At 36.2% G+C, this 16691-nt stretch overlaps 1 protein-coding gene across 9 annotated transcripts in view; it reads right to left on the bottom strand.

Moving 5' to 3' along the window:
• MAN1A1 (mannosidase alpha class 1A member 1) overlaps positions 1-16691 on the bottom strand; it is a 194144-nt gene that overhangs the window by 95429 nt on the left and 82024 nt on the right. For all 9 annotated transcript variants that reach the window (XM_024758978.1, XM_024758981.1, XM_024758980.1 and 6 more), the window contains exon 6: positions 12035-12129. In XM_024758978.1, the coding sequence (XP_024614746.1) occupies positions 12035-12129 (95 nt within the window). The remainder of the gene's footprint in view (positions 1-12034; positions 12130-16691) is intronic.

Below are 16691 nucleotides of genomic sequence, written 5' to 3'. Positions count from 1 at the left end.
AATGTCATTGATGTGGTTAACTTAAAAATCCAAGACCTCTACACAGTAGAAAAATTATAATATTCTAACACTTTGTAAAGGGGTGGAGAGTGACTACACAAATATTCTGCACTGAACAGAGATTTTTCTGATTGTCCTGAGGCAAAGTATTTAATTAAGAGTTGACATTTCACAAAAGAAATGTGTCCCTATTTGCTGATGTATTCTGGTACAAGTGGGTAGGATGCTACCTACCAGATAATTAAAAAAAAGAAAGAAAGAAAAACAGAAGAAATAGAAAGAAAGCATGCTTAACCCATCATTTGAAGATAAAGGTAACAATTTAAGACGAATTTAAAAAAGAAATCTGAGTTCGAAAGAAATTCTAAGAAAAGATCATTTTGAAATTGGATGTTTATGAAAATACGCATGAATGTGGTTCACCTTTAAGATTCATATTTCTATCAAACTTGAGAATGGAATTTCCTATCCTGTTTTAAAATCTTCCAAAGGAAGAGTTCCAGAGGCTTTTCTTATTTTCTATTAGTTTGTAAGAAGAAGTGATGATATCAGGAAAGACTGAAATTTTCTAGCAGAGTTACAAGAATATTCTTTGCATAAGTAAAGAACAGGATTTAAAGCAAGCATCATGTTTTAAGAAGATCAGCTAATACCACACTTCTCTCATCAACACAACTTTTTACCTTTTCCACCTGGACAAAATTCAAACCAAGTTTTGAAATAAACACAGAACAAGACCTTGGAATCACTTACTGTATCACAAGCATTAAAATGAAATTTTAAAAAAATACAGCTCACACTAAAAATATCATTCATTTACTCTTAATAAAATTTTATTTCCTCATCTATATCTTATCCTTTTACAATTTTTTGAGTGTTTTAAAATGATCATGACATATTAATACAGTGGTACATATATATATAATTTATAAATAAAAATACATGTTCTGGGGTAAGTGCTCAAAAATAATTTACTGATAAGACAGCAAAAATGCTTAAAAACCATGGACTTGTCCTGATATAATTGTGCAGTACAAATTCTATCATGCAACTAGCTATGGTAATTGCATGTAAATAAATGGCTAAAAGTGATGCATTTATACAGTGTTAACATTAATTCTTCCTGTTAAGTTCAGGAACCATAATTTTTATACCTCATAATGAATGAAATTGCCACAATTTTAGTCCTTATTTTATGGTATCCCAATGGTATCCCTTCTTCAGCTGGGCAGTTCCACTGTGTACTTCCCTTTGTTGTTCCAGATGATGACAATTACTATGAGGCCTCTATAATGTTTCCTTTCTTTGAGGAAGACTATGAGTTATAAACTGAACACATAGGAGGCTTGTTAGAATTACAGATGTGTGTATACATATTATACACACACACATAAACACACACACAATTCTTTACTTGAAAATCCATTCTTCCCTCCTAACTTAAACAGAGGTGATATGGATGGCTACCACAATGATGTCGGGTTCCTGAAATTCCACAGTGATCTGCTCTTTTGCATCTAAAAGACCCCCAACTTCTTGAATTTCTAAAGACCTGTCATAAACTTTATCCTTGTAAAATTGATACTATTTATTAATCTCACTTTAACAAATGAGGAAACCAAGGCTGAGAGAAAGAAGAGATGTGATCACATTATTTTTTAATATTGTTATATTCAATAAAACGCAGCATCTTAAACACATGGTTTGATGTATTTTGAGAAATAAATATGTATTTTTCACACTATTCTTAAGGTAGTGGAAGCAGGACTTATATTCTTGTTCTTTCTGCTGCCATTTTCTTACATACTTACAATCAGCAAAGTTATAGGAATTGGCACTATCAGATATTTAAAAACTTATGGCAAATCTGTAATTCAGAACTCATTTATTTTCCAAAGTCCATTTGCAGAATGCCAACCAGGTATAAAAAATCACTATGCTGACAGCAGTTTGGAACAGAGAGAGTGGGACAGGACATTCCGTAGCTCCCTGAGGAGAGAGGGCACCAACCCAAGGGCACAAGGCATAGAAAAGCAGAGATAAGAGAACACAAGAATGTGTAATAGTTTTGTCCAGCCCATACAGACGATCATTTAGAAAATCATATGCTTTAAGAGGGTTTGGCAGGTAGATTTACTGGCCTTTGAAATAAATGTAATCATATTTTCAAAGAAACACAAAAAATCCAAGCTCTTTGTATAAAGCACACACACATAGCCATTAGGAATGATATGCACCTTAAAACAGCTTATGCAACTTTTATTGTACTTCCAGGGAGTAGAACAGACTTATGCTTAAATTTTGGAAAACTGCTCACTGATAAAGCCATTATAGTAATTGCACTGGGTCTGTTTATTAATTTGTCACAATTAAGTCAATAACAGCTTTACTAATGTCCTATTACTTGATTAGTTTTGAAAGTGATTATCTTAAGAACTCGACTTAATTGGAAGCCTCTCAATTTACAAGGTACATTAAACTCTCAGTAGCATCTTAAGATTATTCAACATATGCAGGTCAATTACCAGTAATCACTGTTTTGTACAAATGTTCCATAGAAACTATAGCATGACATGCCAAAGAGGGAGAATGAGAGTTAATTAATAATGCCAGACTCCAAGTGACATTTCCAGGATAAAACGGCAACATGGGCATTCATATAAAGTCTTCCTAAAACTGGGTCTGTTACTAAAAATCAAATAATGGAAAGCTAGCAACTCTACACCTTACAGATGAAGATAATTTGTCATGATTGCTAAATCACCAGATTGCACTGCCTCTACTCATGCCCAGCTGCACATTAGTTTCCAGATTAGTAAATTACAATTAATTCTTACTACTGCTCCATCACTTTTCTTTTTCCAGTTAATAAAAGAGACTGCAATCAATAATTGTTCATCCCAGTTTTCAGAACAGTTCAACTACAGCTATTACTACATAAGCAGGAAACATGAGTGGTTCACGTACCCAAGGAGACTGTGAGGTCTTTAAAAATTATTGGCTGCAGCATAAACATTTTATATTGACCTTCCAATTCCGACTCAAAGATTCAAGGTAGTTAGTTGAATATTTACAATGATTAACAATTGTAAAGGCTGAGAAAGTGCCTTGAGACCTAGGCTGATTTTCAAACACCTTTTCAAACAATTTCATAACTTTTAGATTAAACTTTATTAGATATTTGAAAGGTCTGCCCCATACTAACAATGTGAGTCTGGTCTTGAGATTCATCACAGGAAAACTGATTGCTGCTTCATTAAAAACCTGGGATTGTAACTCCCTGAAAAGATTATTCCACTGCTGACCTGTAAAGGCACTGTATGAATTATGTGTTCTGACTTGTTCCTAATCCAAGTTCTTCACACAGAATACATTTCAAATTGCCAAGGCTGATTTGCCCCCAAATGAGTGAACACAGTGAACAAAGCTGAATCTGTAAAACATTAGTTCTGTGCATTTGAAAATCTTGGGATGAAAGGTACTTTGAGTTTGTTGCATTCAAATAACTATGCGTCCTTAAACAAAATTTTCCTGGTGAGTTAACCACTTAAACAGTGGGGATGCTATGGGGAAAGTCATGGTCATATTTAACAATCCAATCCCATGGATTTTGTACCAAGAATCTATCTGCCAAAAGTTGAAGAGTGAGGAAGGCCTCTTAAGAGACTTCCCACACACCACAAGTCGTTTTTTAACGGCTTTAAGCAATCCTCTTGGGATAGTTTGTCTCTCAATTGCCTACATATCACCTTTGATACGTTACTGCACTTTAATTACTCATTTGCTGTAATTGAGCCATAAAGGCAGGACCTTACGAAAATATACAAAAAATATCTTTCAATATCTAATCCATAGTTGAGTAAAATAACCAGTTTACTCTATTCACACATCACTTTTCTACCACTCCCCTACCAGAAGCACAGCAGAAGAGGTCTGTGGCAGATGGAGATTCATGGAGAAAGAGAGTGGGTGGTGTGGAGAACTTATGAGGACTCTTAGAGCCTGTGTTCAGAAACAGATTAGATCTGCTTCTTCCTCCAGAGAACAAAGGACACTGAAAATCCCATTTACCTGGGTATTAAGTTCAATTATGACCAGAGGAGTGGGAAGAAAGGGAACAGTTCATCTGCCCTTAGGCTCTTCAAATTCCTTCTGCCTCACAACGCATGACTAAGAAACAGCAAAGCATCCTTTGCTCAGAATTACTTGTCCCTTAAGTCTTAATAAAGGAGGCTATACACAAAGTACATTTAAATTAACTGTTGCCATCCTTATTGTCCACTTGCAATAAATAAATGCCTTTAGTTTGGTCAAGCTACTAAGTGCCTGGCATGGACGCAGTGATCGGTAGCTTGGTGAGAGGATTAAATGATTTGGAAGAAGCTTAGGTTCTCTCTTCCTCTGGTGGAAGGATAACCTTAGCCTCTTTTCATGGGCTGTGGAATGTCCTCAGATACAAAACAGGTCACCAGCTGCTATTAATAAAGTCGTTTTGCTTGAAGCAACAAGAATGGCTTTATGGAAATAGCTCTTCTTTTTAACAGTCACCCCGAAGTCCTTAATTAAAAATGCCTTTTTTCTCCTTCTATGCTAAAATGACCCAAACTTTGCTTTCTAGTCTTACTGGATTAAAAACTATATATTGCAAGGGAAAAAAGGAGATGTAAACTCTTTTTGGGTAATTAAGGTCTGGAATTAGCTGTTTTCTAGAAGCAACAAACTGCTTAGGGATAAGTGAAAATGTTGGGTAATTATTAACAAAAATAAATTAATCACAGAAACAGACCCCCTAACCCCCCACCTCCACCCCATGGATGTTTGGAGTTGGCTGCCTCTCTGATCAGCTCTGAGATTTAAGAATCTAAACAGCTTGGATGCCTCAGTCATTTCTTCTATTACAATGGTTCTCAAAGTGTGAACCCTGAACGGAAGCATCAATCAGCCTCTGCATCACCTGGGATCTGGTAAGAAATGCAAATTATCAAGGCTGACCAAAAATCTGCCCAATCAGAAACTCTGTGGGAGGGGCTCAGCAATAAGTGTTTTAACAAGCCCTCTAGGCAATTCTTACATACTCTAAAAGGTTGGAAACCACTGTTCTATTAAAGCTGGGTATTTTCAAACCAATTGCCTAATATATTTCTATATTTCAAGAATTAAACTGACAATTAATGGGGAGGGAAAAGTTTTCAAAGGTAACTGAGAAGAGAATGCAGCTATCCTTAGGATAAAAATACTAGATTCATAGCAGTGATTCTCAACCCTAGAATGAATACTGGAATGGCTGAACAGGCTTAAAAAAATACCAGGACCTTACTCCAAGCCAGATGAAACTGAGTGTAGGGTAGAGAGGCAGCGATGATATTTTAAAAATGCACCAGTTATTCTAAAGCACCGGGAAGGCTAAGAATCACTGATAGAAAATAATAACCACAGCAGTCAGACTCTTAATAGAAGTAGGACAGCCTAAGAACTAGAAAACAGGGCTACATGGATGTTTCTAGCAAGAATATATATATACGTTTTCATAGACTAGGTTTGTGTCATATTAATTAAGCACTAGCTGGCATGCAGGACTTGGGAAGATAACATTACATTTTATTGCCTCATACTCTCCTTAAACCTCATGGGTTGAACAGTTCTTATTTCTAGAAGAGATAAGTCACCAATAAATATAATTTGAGAGAGGAATCTGAGTTTTGATCTTATAGGCTTATTCCAAAATAATTTTAAAAATAATATATGTTGGAGCATGAAGCCACCACGATCCTATATGGACTATGGGGATACATTCTCTCTACACTTCTAGCTGGTTCTACTAACACCATGTTCCTTCCTGACAGAGGAAAATGGGACTTGAGTTTGAGAATGGATTAGAAGCACTGAGTGGCTTAAAAACAGAAGATTACCATAAAAAGGCATCAAAACCAAGTCAGTTTTAGCTATGTCCTATTTTACTGTTTTATACACACACACACACACACAATTTCATAATGAATATTGAGCACAAAACCATAAATTAATAATAATTCCAATTTACATTTATTTCATAGCACTTTGCAATGATTAATCTTCTTTTACACATTAATTCATTAGATTTCCACAAAACTGCCTCATGAGGTCATCAGGATAGATACAATCGTTGTTATTTTAGTTTTGCTTATGAGAAGACAAACTTAATTAAGTGAATTATCCAAGGCCAAGAGTTATATTGACAATGTTAATAAGTAGCAGCTTTAGCTGTGGTAATAATATTTTGATGTCTGATATTAGTAATTTTGTGCATGTCAGTTTTAAAACCTCAAAGTATGGTTATTTTTATTTCCAGAAGAGTATAAATAGACAAATGAATTAAAATAGATAAAAGAGGGAAACACAATATAATAAAGTCCAATCAGAAAAAATAAACACATAAAGCAGTTTCGCTTAAAATACTTGGAAAGACTGTAACTTCTTTTTTACTTTTCTAGAGTTGGTAGAACTTTTTTTTTGTGGTACGCGGGCCTCTCACTGTTGTGGCCTCTCCTGTTGCGGAGCATAGGCTCCGGACGCGCAGGCTCAGCGGCCATGGCTCATGGGCCTAGCCGCTCCGCGGCATGTGGGATCTTCCTGGACCGGGGCACGAACCCGTGTCCCCTGCATTGGCAGGTGGACTCTCAACCACTGCGCCACCAGGGAAGCCCTAGAGTTGGTAGAACTTATCTTTGAATTCTTAACAGATCCATAAAACATATAAATAAAAGATAAATTGTAAGATGTAGCTCTGATTTTATATTTGGGCTATATAACTGCTACAGAACATTTTTAGGATAACTAAGTACTATTTTACTTCTTAGAATATTAGCAAATCATTAAATAACTTTGATCTGCTCATATCAGAAGATTTGTTTCTTGATAAATTTTATATTATTCTTATGATGTTAAAGTACAGAACTGTATTCTGCTTCATTTTAAAACATAATACACCTCTTTCAAATCTGAAACCAGGTACTTTAAAAGATAGTTAGCAAATTAAAAAATGTAGAAGTTTATATTTCATCTGTCAAGTAAATATGCAGGGAGATATAAGGAAAATACTTTAAAAAATTTTAACCTAATTAGACTGTCTTTCATACTTTGTGTCTATTAAAACTCATCAACTATAATTTAATATTCAAGCATTTTACACCACCAAAGTATTACAAAACACAAAAAGGGGGTTTGTTACAGTATACATACTACATGCTTCATACAGGATAATCTCTCACTATTAGAAAACATTAAGCTGTGTACTATTCTTAATTAAGACCCCATTTCAGATAAAGTAAAGCAATTTGCAATTTAATTATAATAATACACACTGCAATGTAACTAATGACATAGTATGCATTTGCATTGGATAATTAGAGTAGTCGGTAAATAAAGCTTTACAAAGCAGGAAATAAAAACAGGTAAGGGAGTTGTGGTTCGTTCATCTCCTTGCTTACTAACGAGAGCTAGAATAGAGATCAGTCACTTCCCAGCACGTTCCTTGATGTGTGCAAAAAAATCACGTGCTGTAGACAGATCCACTAACCTAATATAACCACCAGGTAGGTGTCAGTTCAGAGAAATACACGAAGAGAAACAAGTGATAAAGCAGTATAAGCTAAAACTAACTCATAGTAAAGACAGAATAATTACTAGGAATGCCCAGACTATATGCTCTGTGATGTAAATGAGTAATGGGAATATTAACCATATTATTTTAAATTAAGAACATACTTTAGAAAACCCTAAATTAGTATATATATTCTACTTAGGCTTAAATTATACCTAGAGTTAGGGAAGTGGTGAAATGTTTGAGTTTACAAACCACAGAAGTGATTTTTCTTCTTTAGGTTGGAGGAAAAAAAATGTATAGGGTCTCTTGCTAATAGTAGTAACAAGATCAGACATCAAATTTTAACATTTTCACATTAGAGAAACTGAGTTCTACCAAAATCTAATCTGTTAAATCTAGGCAATGTTTTCCTTTTAGCAGAGGTATTAGGTAACTTACGCATCTTCATTCTACTGTCATATTGGTGAAGCAAGCATGTTGCTCTAATCAGGTACTGTGTATAACACCCAGGTGTCTGTTCAGTCAAATTACCACTTGTTATCAACTCATAATTTCAATTAACTTATAGCTTAATATAGCATCTCTTGAATTGAGAATTTATTATAGATGGAGCAGAAGAAATAGTTATAACATTTTTTTCTGAACAGATTTTGGGACAGACTTTCTAATGCAGGATCTGAGTAAATTATTTAGGTTCTCTGCTATTCTCAGTTTGCACAAATACTGAAATCTAATTTGGCTTATTGGTGTTTTGGCTCCAAATACATAAACCTCCCCAATTCAAAATACTGCTTTGCTTTAAATCAACGTGGTGAGTACTTATTATCTCTCCTTGGCACAGACTACCTTACATTTGTCAATTACATGAGTGAGTGTATAACATACAAAATATATATTCTGCTTTACTAACCAGGCTGTAAATATGAATACGCTGAGAGAAAGACCATGTCTGTTATCTTTTTAAATAAAGTGAAAAGAAGCAGAAAATCTTACCTGGACCTAGCATAGAAACTTCATCACAGCAGGGACTAAAATAAATGCTTTTTTTTTTTTAACAAAGAAAAGGTAAAGAAACCAATTATCTTTAGGCAAAAACCTGAATACTAGAGGAATGTGAACCGATAATACCAGTAAGTTCACATTTTTGTTAACATATAGATGTTGGCAAAGAGTAGCCTCCATAACTATTTTCAAAATTGAGGTGCAAGAGCAGAATTATGATATTACAGACAGCATGTTTGCCTCCCCCATCATAATTATTGCCAAGAGTTTCAAAGCCAGTCAACAGTGAATACGGAGCTATTCTAAAAAGCATCCTTGAGCACTTTTTTCTCTTGGGCATCCTTCCTATCTATAGATACTCCCTTATTCTGAGAAGTTAATTAAAATATAATTTTGCCAGACATATTTTTCCCCATCTCCTTTGAAACTTCTACTGGTGACAGGCTTCAGAAAACTAGAAAATAAGCTCCATGCCAGCTGTCCCTTGTCCCCTGGCCCATACTGTGAAAATACAGAGATTCAGAGAAAACAGCATATATGTACAGGTTGACATCAACAGCACATCCTGAAATCTAATTATTGCAGTTAAATATGAAACACTGCTTTTGTCCCCTAGAGAAAATTCTTCAAGATGATAAATCAGTTTCACAGCTGGAAGAAGAAAGGATTCCATCAGAGTACTTGATTGGGCAAAGGGACAGGATGAATTTTAGTGGGTTGATATTACTATTAATTTTGCCAAGGTTTATTGCATAAATTTGGGTAAGGCACTGCTATTTAGTAAATGGAATTGAGAGTGGATAAAATATATAATAAAAAATTCATACAGGTTGCCAGGAAGAAGTTAAAACTGTTCCTGTCAGTTGTAAAATGGTCACCTAATTTCCTCTAGTTTAACATGAAAACATCAGAGAATACATAAATGAAATGGCACATTATTTTTGACCCAAAATAATTTTCCTGTAATATTTGAAATTAAAAGTTCTAATGTAAAATACTGTAAAATACTGTAAATCTAAAATAAGGTCTTAAGAAAAAGTTAAAGGCCTAGTTAATAAACTTTCAGGAGATACAGATAAAAAAGATAACAGCAGATTCAATACTGAATAGTTTTTAGAACTACTCCTTTATGTACTGAAAAATATCTCCACTGTACACAAAGGGTAGGTATAACTAAGGAAAAAATCCTCTTGGCTGTAAAAAAATAAACACTATGTTAAATATGCTTTAAAACCATCTAATTTCTTATGATGATTTCAAGAGAGGCTAGAATTAATTAAATGATATCAGCACCTTACAATAACTAACTGAACTTTTGCAAAGACGTAGGCCCACACCTCTATTAGTTTTTGGAGGCCTTTATCTAATTCCATTACCTTCCAGGAAGCAATAAGAACTATCTCCACAGCATCTTAGAGTAGAAGGCTCGAGTGATCATTCACTCCAGTATTTTAAACCTGGGGGGCCCTTAGGTTCTAGGTGGACTCCAATGGTACTGTTAGCTTTTGGAAACTGAGTAAAAGTATGTGCACTCAGGAATATGCATTTTATGAGGAGAGGGCCGTGTTTCATCAGAATTTCAAAGTGAAATAAACATGAAAAGGTACAGAAAAAACTAGTTAAGTAGCCTAACTTCCAGTTTACAAATAAGCCTGGAGAGTTAAAATGATTGCTCTAAAGACAAACCTAGAATAGCTATAAAATACCTAGAACCAGGTCTCTTGATAACCAATTAACTCAGTGTACTATTATGCCCATATCATTCTTCTCAGAGGGTAAGTAGGAAAAATGTGTTAAATGTGCACAGTGTTTTCATAACCGGATCTTATCTCAAGTAACAGAGAAGTTTCTAGGTCAGAATACTACCTATAAATACAAAGTCTGAAGATATGGAAGGCAATACAGGTGATCTACGTAAGCCAAAAAAAAAACCCTCATGGATCTCCCAACACCATGCTGCCTCCAAGCCAAGCACATAGGCCCACTTTCACCTTAAGACAGCATAGCACATGCCATTGATCTCCAAGCTGACAGAGAAAGCCGCAGGAGTCCAAAGGGAAGAATGGATGGATCCTGAGATATCACATTATGCCATAGAGAACTACCTCAGTTTAACAGGGCCCAGGGGTTTGAACTTTCCCTGCCTCACTGCCTCAACACCCATGCCTCTGCCCCAAACACACACACACACACACACACACATACATATATAAAATTATAGACAGGTACAGCGTGATTTCAAGGTATAGATATATAACATACAAATGAAAACAAAGCATGAATTTAACTGATTTATTAGCCAATTAATTTCATGATTTTTCATGATTAATTTTAGGAAGGAATGTCACTAAAATAAATAATTAGGAAGAAATGTGCATTAATCTTGCCAAGTCACCCTGTGTATCCTCTTGCCATTTCTAAAACGAGAAAGCCATTTAACTTGTGCCTATGAATCAATGTGTGTATAAACATCTAAGCACATATTCTAGCTCTACCGTTTACATATGGTATGATTTTAGGCAAATGACTTAGACTCTCTGTGACTCAAGTTCCTGATTAGTAAAACAGAGATAACAGCAGTACTGACCTTACTGAGTTGTTGTGAGGATTAAATGTGGTAATATGGGTAAAGTACCTAGAATAAACTTTCATATTTTATGATGACAAAAGGACTGTCATCATTGTCATCTTCACCATCATCACAAAGAGACATATATGCAATTAATTAGTTATGGAGAAGAAGGAGTTAAGAAGGAAGCTTAAGATAAAATTGTTTATTAACAAAATGCTCAAGCTATCATGAAAATTCAAACTACTTCCTGGGAGAATACCAGAAAGCCTATTCGGCCCAGGCGTTTCTTGGGGCCGCACTGCCATGGACTTGGCATGCCAGGGTTCTCCACCCAAATGGGATGAGAAGGATGGGTTGATCTGGGCCAATGGAGCAGTCCCCTTCCCTCCTTACAACTGTGGGTGAGCAGCGTCAGGTGCTCCAGTCTCAGTTACACCAACCTGTTGTGTGGGAGATCTGATTAGTCTAAATGTTGTATCTCTGCAATATCTCTGACCAGCAGCTTAACTGAAGGGAAGTGATCTTAGGAATTGACTTCTTTGAAAGTGAAATGCTTTGATGACAATTTTAAAGATAATGGGATGCTCTTGGAATTTATGGAGACAGTATGCAACATCACCATAAAACAGTGAAAACCTTGAATCATGTCTTGTGTGCATGACTCTCTTGGGGTCATTCGATCCCACAATGGGAACCCATCTAAAGCCACGGAACACTGAAAAACACTAATAACTTCCAACACAAAGACAGGCACCAAGACTCCCAATGGTGTTAGTCACCAACGTCATTCAAGTAATTATCCATCCGGTGTCTATTTGTTAGACCACAATCTTGAATATGTCAACTTAAAACATGTTGTCGAAAATGAAGAGCTTTACCTTTTTATATTCAGCAATGCCCAAGGTATTCCAGAGGGAGTATGAAATGCAGGTAGCAATTTTACCCCAAGTTCCACTGCTTTCTTTCGAAATATCTGAAACGTTAAACAATTAAATGAGCTACTGTTGAAAGAAAAACAAAATATGCTATTCTACTATCTCACATTGAGCATGCTTCTACTTAAAATTTTTTTGATATGAAAAAATAAAAGTTTCTCAAATTAATAGAATTACCTAGGAACGTAAGAATGGTCCAGGGGCCATTGTGCTGTGCAGTATTTATTACCAATCTTGGTTGCACAAAGAATCGTGTAGGGAGATTTGAATAATACTGATGTCTGGGTTGCACTCCTACGATTCTAATTTCTATGGTTTGGGGCTCCCAGGTGAGAATTTTTTAAAGCACCACAGGTGGTGTCAAGTTATTTCAACGTGCAAGCCATGGGGGAGAACCACTGTTGCTGGTGAGTAAGTCTTGGATTGAAAATCAGGAGCTCTGGTCCTGTTCTGCCTTCACTTATTTACTAGGGCACAGAGAAAGGATAAGTTGTAAAAAGACGTATTATTACAAGTAATCTATACATCCTCTCAGCCCTGTGCGGTTTTAACTTCCTCTTATGTTAAGTGTAGGTGATATGAAAGATACAAAGTTAAATTTGATACAAATTTCTGCCAATAATTTAGTAAAGAAGGCAATATATGCATATACATATCTGGAACACAGATAAAATGACTGCATAACTTAAAATCACCTAGGAGTTCAGATGAGTTCAGTAAGGCTGTATGGTGGAGATGGCATTTAGATGAGGATTGTATGCAGTGTGTAATGGGGGTTAATGATGTTAGAGACAGGCTGAGGTGGGGGGAGTGGAGGGGCATCCCTCAGGGTAAGCACAGACACAGGCAAGCGGGGGCCTGCAGAAGAAAATGGAATAAGTCAGCTTCCCTGTCCACAAAAAGGGGGAATACTGGAAAATAAGGTCAGGTATACACAGCAGAGGCCCAAATCATGAAGGCTCATAAATGTAAGGCTAAGAATTTTATCCTGTTAAAATGGAAAAATATTGAAAGTTTTTGAGCAGCCAGTTCACTTGAGCAGAACTGTGCTTTAGGAAGATTAATTAGATGACATCCCTTCACAGTTTTAGGTCCCAAGAAAAGCACTAAGTTAATTTACTCATTGAAGGAAGGACTGCTACAGCTTTCCCTGTTATAGCTGTGGCAGCAAGCAGGAGCCTTGTCCCTTCTCCTTGCCATACTGTACGACTGAGCGTGGTGGGCTGGGAACTTACTATTTCCTCTGCCTCTTCCTCAAACAAGGGAGATGTGAGAAAGGTTGGGGAAACCCTGAAAAGCATGGAGAATGAAAGCAAAGTCCTCTCCCAGCAAGGGAAAGCATTCATTAAAGCCACTGTCAAAGAAGGCTTGTGTGCCCAGAGGAAGGGGTTTCAGTCCTTAACTCCTACTTTAAGACCCAAGCCTCCCCACAGAGAAATCCAGGCACTGGGTTTCCGGGCTGAGGAGAATTCAGTAATACCGATATTGACACTGTTTCTGAAACCCTACTCTTTTGGAATCTAACTCTTACTTTGTAATGAAAGTTGAGGAAATAATGAGTTTTAATGTAAGAATTTGGCTGGCAGTCAATTTAGATAAACTAGCATTCCTGGAATACAAATGAGGACACAGACATTTGTAGTATATAAGGAACTAAAAAATAAAGATACCATTTTTTCCCCGCAAATTATTATTATAACTCTTTCTGAAGTGGACAATTTCCTGTTTCAACAGCAAACGGTGAATGGAAGAAGAGGAGAAAGAAAATAAGCCAAAAGGTATATTCTTCCTTTCCTGTCTCTGTCATGCCCTAGAGAATTCCAAGGTCTCTTCTGCCGTAAGGGATTATCCAATCACTGCCCAGCCATCTCCTGACCTTCTAGTTTCCACCCAACTTTTAAAACTATTAATTAATTAACTCCTTTTCAAGAAACTTACATAGGACAGAAGTCAGACTTGTAATTAAAACACCATCATGAATATTATAGCCATATGGCATGGGAGTTAAGGGCTCAGGCTTTGAAAACACAATGCCTATATTGGAATCTCAGCTCTACTTCTTCAAATTGGGTATAATCTTGGGCAAACTGCTTAATCTACCTGTGCCTAAACTTCCTCAACTATAAATTGGGGATAACAATAGCATTTGCTATTTTAAAGGTTGTGGAAAGAAACTGAATGAACTGTTATATTTAAAGACCTTAGGATACATAGTCATCACTCTAAAAGGTTAGTGGTAGTATTTATGGTAAAATGATAAGGGTATTTCCCCAAGAACTTTCCCTATTTACTGCCTGAAATTCTTTCTTTTCTTTAATCCAGCTGCTGTTTTGGTACGTTCTACTTGGGTTCTCTGTGTGCGTGAATATATATTTTCATAGACAAATATACTGGGTTGGCCAAAAAGATCATTATGGAAAAATCCGAATGACCTTTTTGGCCAACCCAATACGTGTGTGTGTGTGTGTGTGTGTGTGTGTGTGTGTGCGCGCGCGTGCACGCACATGTATGCCTCCCCCACCCTCAAACACACATTCTTCATCAAAAGCATTCATTCTCAAGAGCTAAGCCTTTAGTTCTCATCATTGCATTCCCAAATTCAACTTTCCATCTTGACTCTAGCTCTGCACTTCTACTTCTGTGCTCACATCACAATCTGGGCACCCTGTTGTCTTTTGGAACTTAAGATATCCAAGGTGAAATCAATCGTTTAATGTCCAAGGCAAATGTCCCTAGTTCCATCACTGACACTACTGGTCAGCCAGTCCCTGGGGCTCAAGAGAGCACGCATTTTGACTTCTGATTTCTCTCTTCAGTTATTAAGCATCAACATTAAAGTTCTTGGCAACATCGCACATCCAGCCCATTTCCTTTCTGTAATACAAGCACAGTCCATTCATATTTTCATCACCAGTTACTATGAAGGGCATGAGAGCAAAGAAGGTCCTCTTACCTGGTTTTCCATTCTCCAGGATTTCCCCTCCTGTCTCCATTAATCTGTATCTATGTTATCTGATTTCTCTTTTTACCATACAACTTTCTTATTCAAGAAACCATAATAATTCCCTCTGTTGTATGAAATGTCAAGTCAGAAATGATCTACTGATTTTTCAATGACCTCTATGAATCAGACCATCTATTATCTTCTATTTTTTCAAAGACCATCCTGGCTGAAGCTTGAGTCTTCAGGGTTTCAAGTGCTCATTCAAGATCAGTCTACCGTAGTATCTTTGTTAAAAAATGTTTTTCCCCTCAGATCTATTGAGATATAATTGACATACAACATTGTGTAAGTTTAAGGTGTAACACATGATGATTTGATACATGTAGATATTGTGAAATGATTACCACAACAAGGTCAGTTAACACTTCCATCTTCTTGCATAATTATCTTTTGTGTGCATGTATCATGCCATCTTAGCATACTTATTTACATAGTTCTCTCATCCTGAAACACGCTGTTCTGCCTCCTGTTGGCCAATCCAAATTCACTCATTCTCCAAGGTCCAGGTCAAGTCCCAACCCCAGGCCAAGATCTTTATCTCCTGTGAACTTCTGTACTGACAACTGGCATCACAAAATGCAGCATTTGATTACAGAAGGCAAGATCCAGATCTCTCAATGTTTTCTCGTGTTATTCTCTTGTATCCTCAAATAATTTTCTTTTCTTTAAAAGTAGAGAAAAAAATCTCCATTTCTCCTTCATTGTCTATTATACATATCCAACCCAAATTTTGGTCATTTTGTGTTAAATTTATTGATATCTCCACATTATTCCTATGAGTGGTAGGTGGGAAGTTTTTATAATCTCAGTTAACAGACAGGAAGGAAACAGCGACCCTTTCCATCTTGAGGTTTTTGCCTTTGCTGTTTCCTCTGGCTGCAATGCCCTTTCCCTAGCTCTTTGTATGCCTGGTTCATTCTTAACTTCAAGAATCCACTTAAAAGTCCCCTTTTAAGAGAGGTCTTTCTTAACAACCCCACATAAAGTTGGCCATTCTCATGTATTGTTTATCATATATCACCTTGCTTATTTCCACCCCACTATTTATCACATCCTAATTATCTTATTTGCTTGCTTGTTGATTGTTTGACAACCCCACTAGATGTAAGCTTCATGAGGGCAGGACTTTGTCTTGTTCTAGCATCCAGCAAAGTAACTGGTACTCAATAAATGTTCATTTAATAAATGAATGAATCAATCAAATATTAATAAATATATCTGGAGCACTGTAATGAGAAACTACTAATATTCTAGTATTTGCAAAGTGTTCTATTCTATTCCACGAGTTTCTATTGTCTGCAAATAAATACATCAAGTATTCTGCAGTCTCAACCTTGGGCACAATTACAAAATAGTTTTTGGATGAAAACATTAACTAACCTATTGATACTTTAAATGAAATCATACGTTGGCCTAAATCAATTTCAATTCTTAATATTTGATTTGTTACCTCCTCTTGAGACACGAAGAGGTTAGTTACTTGGAGGAGGAATCCAGATTCTCAAAGAGAGTATCTTTCTACCCAAAATGGTGAGTAATAAAATTCCAAACTAGCTAACGAAGTTAATATTGTTAAAAGAATGAAGGAGAAATGTC

This window comes from Neophocaena asiaeorientalis, unplaced genomic scaffold (assembly GCF_003031525.2).
Source record: "Neophocaena asiaeorientalis asiaeorientalis breed wild unplaced genomic scaffold, Neophocaena_asiaeorientalis_V1.1 scaffold5, whole genome shotgun sequence".
Lineage (NCBI taxonomy): Eukaryota > Metazoa > Chordata > Mammalia > Artiodactyla > Phocoenidae > Neophocaena > Neophocaena asiaeorientalis.
Note: the sequence above shows the minus strand (reverse complement) of the source record. Positions and strands in the feature narration are given on the sequence as shown.